The sequence below is a fragment of the Esox lucius genome, chromosome 18, assembly GCF_011004845.1.
Source record: "Esox lucius isolate fEsoLuc1 chromosome 18, fEsoLuc1.pri, whole genome shotgun sequence".
Lineage (NCBI taxonomy): Eukaryota > Metazoa > Chordata > Actinopteri > Esociformes > Esocidae > Esox > Esox lucius.
The window spans coordinates 7,596,787-7,612,094 of NC_047586.1; the positions used below are offsets into that span (position 1 = coordinate 7,596,787).

At 41.8% G+C, this 15,308-nt stretch overlaps 1 protein-coding gene across 1 annotated transcript; it reads right to left on the reverse strand.

Moving 5' to 3' along the window:
- Positions 1–1,060: 1,060 nt before the first annotated feature.
- Positions 1,061–5,667, reverse strand: cnr1 (cannabinoid receptor 1). The gene is made up of 3 exons (XM_010882813.3): positions 5,429–5,667; positions 5,250–5,313; positions 1,061–4,254 (listed from the first exon to the last, which is right to left on the reverse strand). The coding sequence occupies exon 3, from the start codon at positions 4,198–4,200 to the stop codon at positions 2,794–2,796; it is 1,407 nt and encodes a 468-aa protein (XP_010881115.1). The 5' UTR covers positions 4,201–4,254; positions 5,250–5,313; positions 5,429–5,667; the 3' UTR covers positions 1,061–2,793.
- Positions 5,668–15,308: the final 9,641 nt, after the last annotated feature.

Sequence of the window (15,308 nt, forward strand, 5' to 3'; positions counted from 1 at the left end):
TGGGGGTACAGTAACTGAAAAAGGTTGACACTGGTCTAAATCACACAGTAACTCCTTGTCATAATGGCCCAGAATTTTTAATCTTGGTGGTTGCATACAAGTGTTTGGGGGGGGTCCCACAGAGGGAGGCTTGATATGACTCTGTGCCATCAGAGGAGTAGATGGTTTTGTTGGATGTTGGACAGGGCTGCCTTGTCTTGTTGTGCTCTGGTAGCTCAGATGCCTGCAAGCCTAATCATTGTTGTTGACTGGGGGGAATCTTGTCCCCTGATTTCCACATTGCACTGAGCAAAGCACAGGTCACTTATTATCCCAATGTCCCTTGCGAGAGAATGGACATTGCCATTGAAGACATCTACTTTTTAATTATAGTAAATTGGGTGGTACATTTTAATACATACATCTGAGGGCAGGGTGGAGTTAGTACCAGATCTTCTACACTGATCCAATGTTCTCCCTATGCCTAAGGCATAGGGAGAACCCTCTTGTGGCGTAGGGTTTTGGATTGGGTTTAGATTACAAGAAAGCAGGTCTGTATCGAACATATTAAAGTAGGATGGTTGATTTTGGATACATATAGCCTTTTTCAATTACAAACTCGGACAATGTAATTTTTAAGTAATTTGCTCTCAGGCCTAATGTGGACAATGAAAAGTTGTCGGGAAAATGTCAATCGTGTGTGGATGTAAGGCCAGTGTTGAATGTCATCCACAAGAGGGCGAGAAAGCTTTAGGAATCGCTGCTTCCATTCTGCTCCGGGTTAATAAGATGTTGTGTTCATCCTAGACTTGTTGAGACAGCGTAGTTGCAGATCTGACACCAGTGTACGGCTCTGTACCCTGCAAGGGCGGATCCTACACATTAGGTGCTAGATCTTGCACCTTTTCAAAGAGAGTAATTCAGAGAAGGAATGATTTGAACAGGAATTTTGGTTCACTTATTTTGGATGGCGGTTAATAGGTTTATCCAATTTCTTGAATTGGGATGGTTTTGTCTTTTTTTGTAGACTGAACACACCTACAGTTGTTCATCAAAGAATTAGGAACACAGGCAGCAGACATGATAACCAGCTGTGACTTTATTCAAGAGCTTGGAAACATTACATTGCAATCTCACAATTTATTTTTCCACAGACACTCCTCAGATGCCACCACTGTACAAAAGCCACTTGACAGTTGACATTAGATCTCCAACACTCAAAGCATACTGGTAAACAGCGGTCAGTAGTAGTTTAACATCAAGATAAATGTCTATAGAACAATTGTGCTAACTGAGTGATAGTTCTAGATTTAATGTCCTATATAATCTAATGGAAAATTAAATTTATCAACACTTGTAAGAGGCTCATTTTCCATACAACGCATACACAGCTTCACTTCCATAGTAAAATTTTCTCAGTAATCATTAAATGCTTGCTTTTGATAAAAAGTTAACTGAAGTCAACCTAAAAACAGACAGGCTATCTAGTTTTTTTGTTAATCCAAAAGCTAGGCCTGCTTGAGTAGCTTTTATTTCCTAAAAAATATATATAAACCTCATCAACAGTACTAAATTATATATTATGATAACACTGAAACAATTTCATAAGATGTTTACAGTAGCCTCGGTTGAAAAATATTTGATCAAGTTGCAAGGTTATTCACAAATGTACTGAATTAATTGAAATCCACCTAAAAGTGATCTGAATTATATCTATGGCATGTACTTCTATGTTTATTATGGTAGTGGTAGTGTATCCATCACTGTAAAAGAACTGCACTGTATTTAACACTGTACAATTGTTTGGTATACATTCATTTTTATCTAAAACATACCACTAGAGCCAATGCACATCAAGATTAGAGAAAAAGAGGTGAAAGGCAGAACAAATAAGATTATTGTTGGCCGGCATAACTGTATGTATGTTTCAGTCTGTCAGTACCTGTATGTACCTTAAAGAGAATGCTATTGTTGATTTTTGATTTGGTTAACACAACTCGCAAATTAGCTTATTAAGGCTTCAAATGGCAAATTGATGTTGTTGAATTTAATACTGTAGTTTTGAGATTCCTCCCCCTCCTATTATAGGAAAGAGGACCCAAACAGTGAGTGGAGTTGTCTACACAAAGTCAGGTTTTGTTTCTCCTAAGTCTTGTAAGTTATTTTATTATTAAAAAATAAACTCAGCCATGTATAAAAACAGAATACATGAGCAACGAATCCTCTGTTGCTTTATGAATCAAACATGTTCAGTATTATGTAAACAAATATTAAAGTTAGACCCTTATGTAAATTAGCTTGAACTCAAACAACACACTATACAAAGTTAATGCCTCGTCTGGCTGCCCAAAGCCTCAAGGATGTCTTCTTTATGGTACAAATATTGACATCTTGATAACATATTAAAACATATTCCTAATCAAAAACTTCAGTAGCCCCTTATCCCATGAATGAACATATCAATATTTCAGAACCTGAATTCACAGTACAAAAATATACTAAGCCTTCATTAATTCACCACCACTATCTACAGTCATGAAGAGTATGGCCAACAGTAGTCTTATGACAGTCTTGGATAAGTCAAACATATTTTGAGTCTGTCCGCCCTCTTGGTCACCTTTACAAATTAATTTGGCACTTAGGCACTGGAACACTACACTGGCACACTTTAGAAACATAAAACAATGAAATCATGAACTGCTGAAGCTTAATGGGTGTAATTCATTACATCCTGTGGAAGGTCCACCACCCTCTCTTTTCGAAGGTCCCTCTGAAGCCTATGACACAATATCGCCGTTACGTAACGAGGACCAGCTACACAGCTTCAGCAGACGTCTCGGTAGAGACAGACATGGTCACTTTGGCTATTTTCACAGTGGTCTTCACACAGCTCTCCGCGGCCCTGTGGGAGGTGATGTGCCGGTTCTGGCAGTCAGACTCCAGACTGTTGTCCAGCTGCTGTGCACTGCCCCGGCACGCTTGGCATGAGCTCATGAAAGCATGTCGCAGGTCCTTGCTCCTCAGGGCATATATGATTGGGTTGACGGTTGAATTGAGCAGACAGAGCATGCAGGCGAAAGCGAACACCGTCTTAATGTCGTCGTCCATCTTCCAGAAGAGGTCATAAACCATTATGGCGAGCACTGGGCCCCAGCAAATGACCAAGACCACCAGGATGAGGACCAGGGTCTTGGCCAGTCGGATGTCCATGCGTGTCTGCTCTGGGCGGGTGCTCTGCACCTTCGTTCCGTCTGCTGAGTACACCACCAGGCTCTTCTGGGAGGTGCGGCTCAGCATGCGCACGGCATGGTGGTGGGCCTTCCACAGGATGTACATGTAGGCATAGATGATGAAGATGACTAGGACACTGGTCACCCCGATCCAGAACATTAGGTACTTCTCGTCGATCAGGGGAAAGATATCCGAGCAGACAGACTTCAGTTGCTTGCAGTTCCATCCCAGCAGGGGGAGCACTGCGAAGACAATGGAGATAGTCCACATCACGCAGAAGGCGATGACCGCCCTGGTCCGCGTGACGATGCGTCTGTAGGCCAGGGGCCTGTGGATGGAGATGTAGCGGTCGATAGCCGTGAGGAACAGGCTTCCCACGGAGGCCGTGAACGAAGCAGTGACTCCGCCTAGCTTGAAGAGGAACACGCTTGGCGTGTCTTTCCTGTGGAACACGTGGAAGTCCAAAAAGCTGTAGACGAAGATGACGCTGCCCAGCAGGTCGGCCACAGCCAGGCTCCCTATGAAGTGGTAGGAGGGGCGACAGCGCAGAGTTCGGGACTGGAGGATCACGAACAGCACAACGAGGTTCTCCAGCACAGTGAATGTGCCCAGGGTGAGTGACATCACTGCCACGGCCAGCTGCTGGCTTGGTGTCAGGATCATGAAGCATTCCATGTCCATGAAGTTCTCGCCACACTGAATGCCGGCGCCGTCGTCTTCAAAGCCGCTCCGGTTGCCAAACAGGTCCGTGGCATTGGTGGGGAAGAAAGGTATACCTTTGAAGATGAGTTCTTCATCGCCGGGCACCTTGTCTTGGAAAGAATTACCACGGAAGGCAGAGAGGGGTTTCTGGACGGACAATCTGCCCTTGGTGAAGTCAGCGTTGATGGTGGCATCATCGTAGCTGGCATCGTTGGAGCCCAGATACTGCAGTCCAGAGGTTATAGTCCGGAAGGTAGTGTCTGCCACACCATCCAGCACAGACTTCATGACTGGGCCAAATGGGTGCACAATGCAGTCTAAGGTGATCGGTCCCTGTTTAACCTGTGAAACGACGAGAGAAATGTTTGTCGACATGTCAACGTGCCAACATTGAAAAGGAGAAATTAGGAAACACAGCCAGATTGATATTCCCTCATCACAGTTGACAACGCTTGAATCACATATTCCATCGCCAGAATTCAACCATATCTTGGTTTTTCCTCACATTGTTTGATGGAGCAAAGTCATCAGGCTGTTGTAATTAAAATACAAGATATACTGTGTAATTATGGATTCTATAAATCTTGCATTATCACTTAAGGAGTCTAAGAAACAGCCCTTTTAGTCAGTTTTTTTTGACCGAGTACACTAACCACAAGCAAAGGGAGTTGACTGGTTTTTAGATGTTTCCTTGCATGTTGGTGACACGGAAAGAGCAATTACATTTCTGTTAGATGTGCAACACAAGAGACACAGGCTATTTCGTTTACGTGGGAACCCATTTCTGTCGGTTCAGATAAATCCAGCAGGTCAAGTCGGAGGTCACGACAGGATAGTGTTATAGTAAACCCCTTTGTTACTCTCGTAACCTTGGAGAAACGCGCTTCGTTTTAATAAGATGTCCCCACAGGACGGAGCAGATTCAGGTGCAGCCACAAAGGCTGACGGTGTACCCTATTTACACCGTTATCTTAACGGCTTCCGATTTTACTAAATGTTGTGGTCTATTTCCTAGTCCAAAATAAATTTTAACTTCCCCCCATTTACAAATTCAACAATAGGCCAAGATGAATATGCCCTACGTTGGATAACGTTTCACCTTCACCGTCTAACCTTTAATTTAAAGATATTTAGTTCGATGACATTGCATAGTCTTCGTTAACTTTTATGTAAATTTGTGGATGTCTGATGTGGGCTTTAGTGTTAAATTGCGTATTGTCAAATGAAAGAAACGATAGCCTACTAAATAATAGCAATACATTCGAATATACACAAGTATGCATGTTTCTTTAAAAACTTAAAGCGGCAAATAAAATACAAGAAAAACAATAATTTACCTTCACATTGCTCGCCCAGGTGTAGACTCCCTCCACCCAAAATGTATCCAATCGTTAATCCAACCTTGACGCGCAATACAAGACCTAAAGCATTATGATAATCACAGCATAAATCTAAACACATTTATCTTTATAAAAAATGACTTTAACCAAGCATCCACCCATTCACTATGTATTACTTTATATGCTTTCTCGATTGGCGCCCAGTTCCTCTGCAGACAGTCAGACTGCCCTCTCATACAATGCGCCTCTCTTGCTGTGGACTGAAGTTGCGGCTGTTGCGATGCCTGAGTTCTCTCCGTATGAGCGTGAAGCATGGCTTTACAAAACCAAATCACGTGCTGCGAAATGCTCTCTGTATAGATTTCCACTGCCAACCCCAAAGCAGCCGTCAAGTGCAAGAACAACGGAGTATGCAGACACAATAAATAAACGGATTCAGTCCCAAAAGCCCATGCACTTGGACAAATGGGCAGCAGCACAAATCCTGAAATGTGCATTATTTTTTAGTGCATTATGACTCAAATAGGTTAACAGATAAGGTTAGTAGCAGACATCTGCGCATTTCTCAATGTCAGTGGTGTCATTATGAACAAAGACATTCTGCAGTTATAAGCTTATCTATCCGCATCGAACGAAAGTCTTGTTTTGAACAATGGCAACTACTGAATATAAATTAACTGACGTACAGAATAGGTCAAGGACGAGTTTTGTGTACCTTCAGGGTTTGTAGTTTTTATAACTTCATGCGTTGTAACATCTACTCATTTGGGATCACGAATTGCGCCGATCGATAAGCTATTTGTAGCTGATTAGGCCATGTTTTGTCTTTCTTCAGTCATCTTCAGCCTCTTTTCAAACAGCTACATGAATGTGTACTTTCCCCCTGTCATGTTATTGTTGAAGGATTACACAGGCCATAGCAGAGAGAAGATCCAAGGACAATGTCTGTGAAATAGCACATTTTCAGTCTTGATAAATTACAGTCAAATTACTTCAAATACCTCAAACCTGGATTCCATGGTTGTGTATGAGAAAGAGTGTGGTTTTATTACGACATGTGTTTGCATACACACATATTGGTAGAGGCAATATACACAAACAATAATGATCTGAACGTGTTTAAGATTTGAGAATGAGTGAAAACCTTGTAAAAACTCTCCCATCTTAACTGACTTGCATTGGATTTTGTTACACTACATGCAGTAGGTAAGTGTGAGAGAGACAGAGAGTGCATTTCTACAGATGTTGTTTTTATATACGTGATGGTTTAGGCAATACTTTACATGCCAACAATTATTACGGTCTGATATTTACACAGATTTACATGACTTCATAAAAATTCTCCTGAGCCGATTGGGGATTGTTGTGGCGATGACAGGGCTGCAGGACAAACTGAGATACGTAAGAGATGTTGTAAGTCACCCACAATTTTCCTGGAGCGACTACATATTCACTCTTTTGAGTTAACATTTACAGTGGGCCTCTTGCCTCTCTCTCTAAACAACAGGAAGCATATTTTACAATCAACTTTCCTGCCACGTTCGGACTATGGTGCCACGTTCGGACTATGGTGATACCTGCCACGTTCGGACTATGGTGATACCTGCCACGTTCGGACTATGGTGCCACATTCGGACTATGGTGATACCTGCCACGTTCGGACTATGGTGCCACATTCGGACTATGGTGATACCTGCCACGTTCGGACTATGGTGATACCTGCCACGTTCGGACTATAGTGATACCTGCCACGTTCGGACTATGGTGATACCTGCCACGTTCAGACTATGGTGCCACTTTCGGACTATGGTGCCATGTTCGGACTATGGTGATACCATTTATGAAAACACAACAGAGACGGCTTTAAGTGCACTGTGGGATTTCTCCCAGAGTGAACTTTGCTTTATCAAAGAAAGCATGTTAAATACTCCTCACTGCATCCTACATCAAGTGAGCTGGTTCTCCTGTAGATCACCACATTATTCACATTTACATTCAGACCTAAAAAAGCTTCCAACATTCCTCACTTCTCTAACTAAATAAAAAAAAACGAGGCACCAAACCTGTTCACAGTGAAGGCTTGCGGTTCCACTAGTCAGTGCAGATGTAGCTACTCAAGATCCACTTTCTGCTTTAAAGAAGCAATGCCGATACACACACTAAGCCGCCAAGGACATATGAAGTGACAGGTTGGACATGTATGAAAATCAGGACAAAAACAGAATGACAGAATGTAAAAACCTTGTTTACAAACGTTAACAATGGCAGCGTGAGAGAGAGAAAGCACAGCTGTTAGACAGCAGGTTCAATTACTAATGTGGTTGGGCCCTGAGACTGTGGTGGATGTGCATTCAACACTCTATAGTCAATACTGACAGCTCTAAATGATGTTTTAATAGGCTGTGGGCGACAGCCTCTAATCAACAAAAATACAGTAACAGATGAGGGTGATTGATGATTATTTCTATTTTCTTCTGTTTATGTTCTTTTTTTAGTGCTGTTGATGTTTACGTACACATATGTTGGCCTCCAAGGGTCAACAAAAAAAACATTGATTAGGTTGAATGTAAAACTTTTCACTAGGCATTCTCCAAGCACCAATAGTTTGATTAACACTTTCATGAGTGTTGTAAAGCCAATCCTGTGCTCTAAAATAAGGAATTCTCTGCACTTTGTTGTGGAACACAAGCATCCATGGAGGCTAAGGTTTTCAAGCCCTCTCTCTTTGGACTACTAAAATCATCGTTTATGACTACATGTGTTAACCTTTCATGTTTACATGTGTAAACCTTTCATGTTTACATGTGTAAACCTTTCACGTGTGTTTGTCCCTCATCCCACTCACAAGGGCCCCTGTGATACTCTAAAACATAGTGGAACCTTTAGAATTCTGTCATAAATCAGGAATGAGCACACCCCACTGACTGCATGATTACGTTTGGTGACAACATTGTTCTAATAGCGCAAGCGCCGCAATTGACCATCCGGGCCTCACACCATATCATTTTGACCATCCGGACCTCACACCATATCATTTTGACCCTCCGGGCCTCACACCATATCATTTTGACCACCCGGGCCTCACACCATATCATATTGACCATCCGGGCCTCACACCATATCATTTTGACCATCCGGGCCTCACACCATATCATATTGACCATCCGGGCCTCACACCATATCATATTGACCATCCGGGCCTCACGCCATATCATTTTGACCACCCGGGCCTCACACCATATAATTTTGACCATCCGGACCTCACACCATATCATTTTGACCCTCCGGGCCTCACACCATATCATTTTGACCACCCGGGCCTCACACCATATCATATTGACCATCCGGGCCTCACACCATATCATTTTGACCACCCGGGCCTCACACCATATCATATTGACCATCCGGGCCTCACACCATATCATTTTGACCATCCGGGCCTCACACCATATCATTTTGACCATCCGGGCCTCACACCATATCATATTGACCATCCGGGCCTCACGCCATATCATTTTGACCACCCGGGCCTCACACCATATAATTTTGACCATCCGGACCTCACACCATATCATTTTGACCCTCCGGGCCTCACACCATATCATTTTGACCACCCGGGCCTCACACCATATCATATTGACCATCCGGGCCTCACACCATATCATTTTGACCATCCGGGCCTCACACCATATAATTTTCCCCCGTTTGGACTCAGGTCAGCACCATATCTTTTTGAGACCACTTTCTTTCATGAACGGAAACATCCAGTTCTGATCACTGTGATTAGGGTTCTATTGCAGACATAAGAAACTCTCTAGCTGATTTAAGGGAGAGACAGACTCATGAATCAAATGCATTTCCCATTACCAGTGATAGCCATTGGCTTTCTCTCCACCAACTGGCACCTAATTGCCTAAAGTAGCCCACCCCCATTGTACTTCTACACATTTTATTGTTACAACATGAAATCAAAATGGATTTAATTAGGGGTTTTTGGCCCTGTATCAGCACAAAAATAAGGCCATAATGTCAAAGTGAAAAATTCAACCTGCAAAATTGCTCTACATTAGTTTTGACCTGTGACATAACAATACACAGACACATATAATTCATTGGCAGTTTCCGCTACACGTTACTGTCCATGATCACTAGACCAACAACCTGCATCACAAGCCAGGAAGGATGAACTGAATCGGTCGGTTGAGAATGATGATTCGCCGATCCCATTCAGCGGATGGCTAAGCCTTGAAGTTCCACTAGTCTGTACTAGTCCATACAGATCTAAGCAACTGTAGGACCACTATATAGGGAACAGAGTGCCATTGAAGACGCATCCTTCGAGTGCTAAATAGTCTCCAGTCTGATCACACAGCCTGACTCTCTTTGTATTGGGAGCTACACTGACGAGTTGGGTTTTCTAGATTTTACAATGTCAACCGTCCGTGAGCTCCTCATCCATCTCCCAGCCTAACTGATCTGTCCTGGCTGCTTGCTTAACCAACTCCCAACCTGATGGGCTAAATTATCCCCTGACACCTAAACCCTACAAATATGGCACTGATTAAAAGTGCTGCATTATATAAGTAACGGGTAACCCAGTGAATTGAAACCAAATTGCCTAGAACAGGACGGACTGCAACGACTCCATCATTTCTAGACAAGCGTTAATGAAAAGCAGTGATTATGGTAATCGTAGTGCATAATGAATCTTTTGGTAATAAAGGATTTGATAAGAAGTCAAATTTGATTAAACGCTGCGCTTTGTCATGTACTGACGAGCTAACAAATGGATACATGGCTGTGTTGTTTGGCCAGAGTTAAAACAGTAAACATTGATATAATTGTATTTTCAGTTTTAAGCAAGAATCTGAAGATGCAGAGAAAAGCAAAAAAGGAAAAACAAGTTGAGCCCTGATGCATCCATAAATAGCCACAATACAGCAATGATCTATTTATGGGTGTGCATCAGTTCTTCTGTATTCAGTTTTGATAAATTACTGTTTCTCCATCCTTTGATTAATCTAGCAGCAGTTTGTGGTACGCCAGAATATCTCTGTGCAAGTTTTTTACTTGGAAAGAAGCTGTGTTTGTAAAAACAAAATGCAAGTAACCTGCAATTTCAACTTCATTTCAAATGTACATTTACAAAAAGAATGACTGCATAAAATAAATAATGCAAATACTGACCTATATCGTGTCCTCGACAACGGGCAGATTACATTATTTCATAATTGTGCCACAGAAAGACCACCGAACACATAAATCTGAAACATCAGGTCATCATTTCCACTCATCATGGTGAGAGCAAGCCAATTGATCAGACAATGGGAGCTTACGGAGCTGAAACTGGGACAACAAAATACATTATAAACATTGTGAATTAAGTTTGCTGGAATACTACACTGCTAATGATGTAAAAAAAAAACGGTGTCGTTTAGGACTGCAGGGCATATGAAGTCATGAGACGTGCGCTTTTACAGTGTAGGCAGATCCTAACACACCAGTGTTGGACAACAGGATCTTGCTAGTTTGTGTTTGGGACTGCCCACATCCTTTCCTAGGTTCTTCCCACTCGGCTTCACCAGCCTCCCATTGGAAACAACACCTTGTGGGCTATCAAAAATATGGTAAAAATCTTTGCCAATACCATTTCTTTAGAGAGAGAGTTTGTTTTTATACAGAGCTGAAATGAACAATATCTCCTTTCAGTTTCAATGACAGTAATCTTCAAATAAAGGCTTTACTTTTCATGAAATGTTGTAAATTGGTTTGATTACTGCTGAAAGGTGAATGGCAAATCTTGTGAGAAACAAACCCCTACTGTGTAAAAAACAAATCCCCTACATGGATGATGAATTTAGGGCTGGTGTGAGGCTTAAAACTCCATGTTGGATTATGATATGAGGATAAAAAGGTACAAGACTACAGGCGTTCTCCTGATATTGAAAAGTCTTTTAAAATATACTGGGACAGAAATCCGTTTTATGTTTGTATCTGGAAGAACTTCAAGGTACAATACTGATAACGTGGCGTATCATTTATTCTTGTTTTGCAGGCAAATCATCCGTTTCATTATGGCCACAACACGCCTGTCTGCATTTCTGACTTAATGCTAACTTCCTTCCATTTATCAATTTGGGGCCTCTTGAGCCCCCATGTTGTGTTTCTTTTACAAAAAATAAATCTGCCAGAAACGGAAATCATTGTTTGAAATCATGTGTAAAAGTCAGTACACCCCCTGAGTTGTCTTTTTGTTACATAATTGGACACAAGGATATTTTAGCTAAACCCCAACCACATTTATTTGTAAAGGTAACCCAATTAAATAAATAAAAATCACACAAACAAATATAACATTGAAATCAATCATGCAATAACAATGAACAGAAATGCAGTTACTGTCCTTAAGCAGAAAAAAGTTACAACACCCTTACTTTTACCATCATGTAAAATGGCTAAAATTATAATCAGGTGGCCACAACAGGTAACAATTATAAGAAAATCATTATAGCAACTTGATAGGCTACCATAAAGATAAGAAGCTTGATCTGGTATGGTCTGAAATAGGACTGTGATGGTAACTGAAAAAATGCAAAACGTAATAGAAAAATAATACAAACGGAGTAATGTAACAAAAGGAACAGTTATGGATGAACAGTCAGGAAAATAATACAAATGAGGTAATGAAACAAAAGGAACAGTTATGGATGAACAGTCAGGAAAATAATACAAGCGGGGTAATGTAACAAAAGGAGCCGGTTATGGATGAACAGTCAGGAAAATAATACAAACAGGGTAACAAAACAGCAGCTATTGAAGTCAGGGGTGTACTTACCTTTTCCGCACAATGGAAGATTCAGTCAAATGTTTAATGAATAAATGATAGGAAAGTATAATCTTTTAGTGCCATTTGTTAAATTACTTAATCTGTTAATAGTGTTGAAGTGAAGATTACTTACAGTAAGGAGAACAAGTATTTGATACACTGCCGATTTTGCAGGTTTTCCTACTTACAAAGTATAGGTCTGTCATTTTTATAATAGGTACTCTTCAACTGTGAGAGATGGAATCTAAAACAAAAATCCAGAAAATCACATTGTATGATTTTTTTATAATAAAAAAAATCACCTACTAACCAGTAAGAATACCGGCTTGGTTTTTCTTTAAGAAGCCCTCCTGTTCTCCACTCATTACTTGTATTAACTGCACCTTTTTGAACTCGTTCCCTGTATAAAAGACACCTGTCCACACACTCAATCAAACAGACTCCAAACTCTCTACAATGGCCAAGACCAGAGAGCTGTGTAAGGACATCAGGGATAAAATTAGACCTGCACAAGGCTGGGATGGGCTACAGGACAATAGGCAAGCAGCTTGGTGAGAAGGCAACAACTGTTGGCGCAATTATTAGAAAATGGAAGAAGTTCAAGATGATGGTCAATCTCCCTCAGTCTGGGGCTCCATGCAAGATCTCACCTCGTGGGGCATCAATGATCATGAGGAAGTTAAGGGATCAGCCCAGAACTACACGGCAGGACCTGGTCAATGACCTGAAGAGAGCTTGACCACAGTCTCAAAGAAAACCATTAGTAACACACTACGCCGTCATGGATTAAAATCCTGCAGCGCACGCAAGGTCCCCCTGCTCAAGCCAGCACATGTTCAGGTCCGTCTGAAGTTTGCGATTGACCATTTGGATGATCCAGAGGAGGAATGGGAAAAGGTAATGTGGTCTGATGAGACAAAAATAAAGCTTTTTGGTCTAAACTCCATTCGCTTTGTTTGGAGGGAGAAGAAGGATGAGTACAACCCCAAGAACACCATCCCAACCGTAAAGCATGGAGGTGGAAACATCATTCTTTGGGGATGCTTTTCTGCAAAGGGGACAGGACGACTGCACCGTATTGAGGGGAGGATGGATGGGGCCATGTATCGAGAGATCTTGGCCAACAACCTCCTTCCCTCAGTAAGAGCATTGAAGATGGGTCGTGGCTGGGTCTTCCAGCATGACAACGACCCGAAACACACACCCAAGGGAACTAAGGAGTGGCTCCGTAAGAAGCATCTCAAGGTCCTGGAGTGGCCTAGCCAGTCTCCAGACCTGAACCCAATAGAAAATCTTTGGAGGGAGCTGAAAATCCGTATTGCCCAGCGACAGCCTCGAAACCTGAAGGATCTGGAGAATGTCTGTATGGAGGAGTGGGCCAAAATCCCCTGCTGCAGTGTGTGCAAACCTGGTCAAGAACTACAGGAAACGTATGATCTCTGTAATTGCAAACAAAGGTTTCTGTACCAATTATTAAGTTCTGCTTTTCTGAAGTATCAAATACTTACGTCATGCAAAAAAAAGCTAATTAGTTTATCTAAAATCATATAATGTGATTTTCTGGATTTTTGTTTTAGATTCCGTCACTCACAGTTGAAGAGTACATATGATAAAAATTACAGACTTTTACATTCTTTGTAAGTGGGAAAACCTGCAAAATCGGCAGTGTATCAAATACTTGTTCTCCCCACTGTATACAAACGTCCAAATATGTAACTTTCCAGGGGGTGTACTTACTTTTTGACATGATTGTATCTTCTTTCAGCTGGTAACATTTCCTCCCTCAGTCTACAAATTGAATTGAAAATATTAAGAGTGGTACAAGGGAAATACTGAGGGCTGATTGCTTTTCATGTAAATATCAGCTCGAGTATTCTTCCATCGCTCAAAAGTGATTACTAGATTTGGAAAAATTAAATCCTAATTCGGACTGAGAACAATCTGGGACTGGTCCCAAATCTGCTGTGAAGTTGCATTGAGGCCAAGCCATGATCACAAATTGAACCATTAGTGAATTGGACCAAAATGAAATTCAGTCAGTGCCATTAATGGTTTGATACAGGATTACATTAAACAATTAGTAAAGAGCATCTTTAATTATATGTGGATCAGTTAGATTATTTAAGATGGACAGTTAACAGATTGGTTACGATGATTCTTTGCATTCCTCCATCCAAGCATCATGTTGGACATATAAGACAGACCTGCATGATGTTTGTTTTTTTAACCAAAAAGAAGTGTAGAATCGATGGAAAACACCATTTTAAAACGCTAATATTTCTCTCTGCAGTCTAGAGGAAAAAGTTTCTCTGCACAGTGGGGCCCCCAATCCAATGTTGTCTAGAGCCCCCAAATAGCCAGGGCTGGCCCCGTACGTGACTCCCACCTGTTCCCTTCCCAGCACCAGGAAGACATGGCACTGGTGACAGCCAGCCAACACATCTATTCCTCCCTTTCTCTGTGGATATCTGTGGATGACATGCGGAGCAACCACTTGACTCTACAGAGCTTACCCAACCAACTGCCTCAGATGTTGTTGGCATGACAACCACAGAGGATTCAGACGAATGGTTTCAAGGCACACACAAGGATGAGACGCATTATAGAGCTGACACAAAGGGGTCCTTTTCAGCAGGAACTCATCCAGATTGAGTACAATGTTAAAAAAAAAAAATTACGATCACAAGATGCAAGTTGTCCAGAAGAGGTCCGACCTGTTTAAAGCAGGAATTGGCAGTTGGAACAATAACAAAGCGGGAGGATTCCTGTAAACACTTGGGGATGGGCCTAGAGTAATGTAACCACTGGGAAATCATCTTAGACAGGTATGAATGCCAGGGCGGACCATCCATGGGATCAAAATGATGGTTCAAACCATGTTTTGGTTTAGAATTGCGTGTAATATAAGTATTAGAGTGAAAATTGCTGATATTTGGGTATATTTGCTCAGGTACATCAGTCAAACTGAGCTCTAAAGGCATTTCAAAGGTATATTCTTCCAGAATCAATGTAGAAGGGTCTACCAGGAGGTACGGTGGTCTAAGTTGTTCTTTCCCGGCACTGAGTTGACCACCACAGTCTAGACTTGAGCCTTGGCTGTGCTGCTAGCTGACTGTCGGCTGGGAAGTTGATTGGCAAGAGTTGCCGAGGAAGTGGGGAGCCATCATCATCTATCAGGCGGTTTGGGGCACTTGAGAATCGAACAGAGTGAGCATACCTTTGGACAAGCT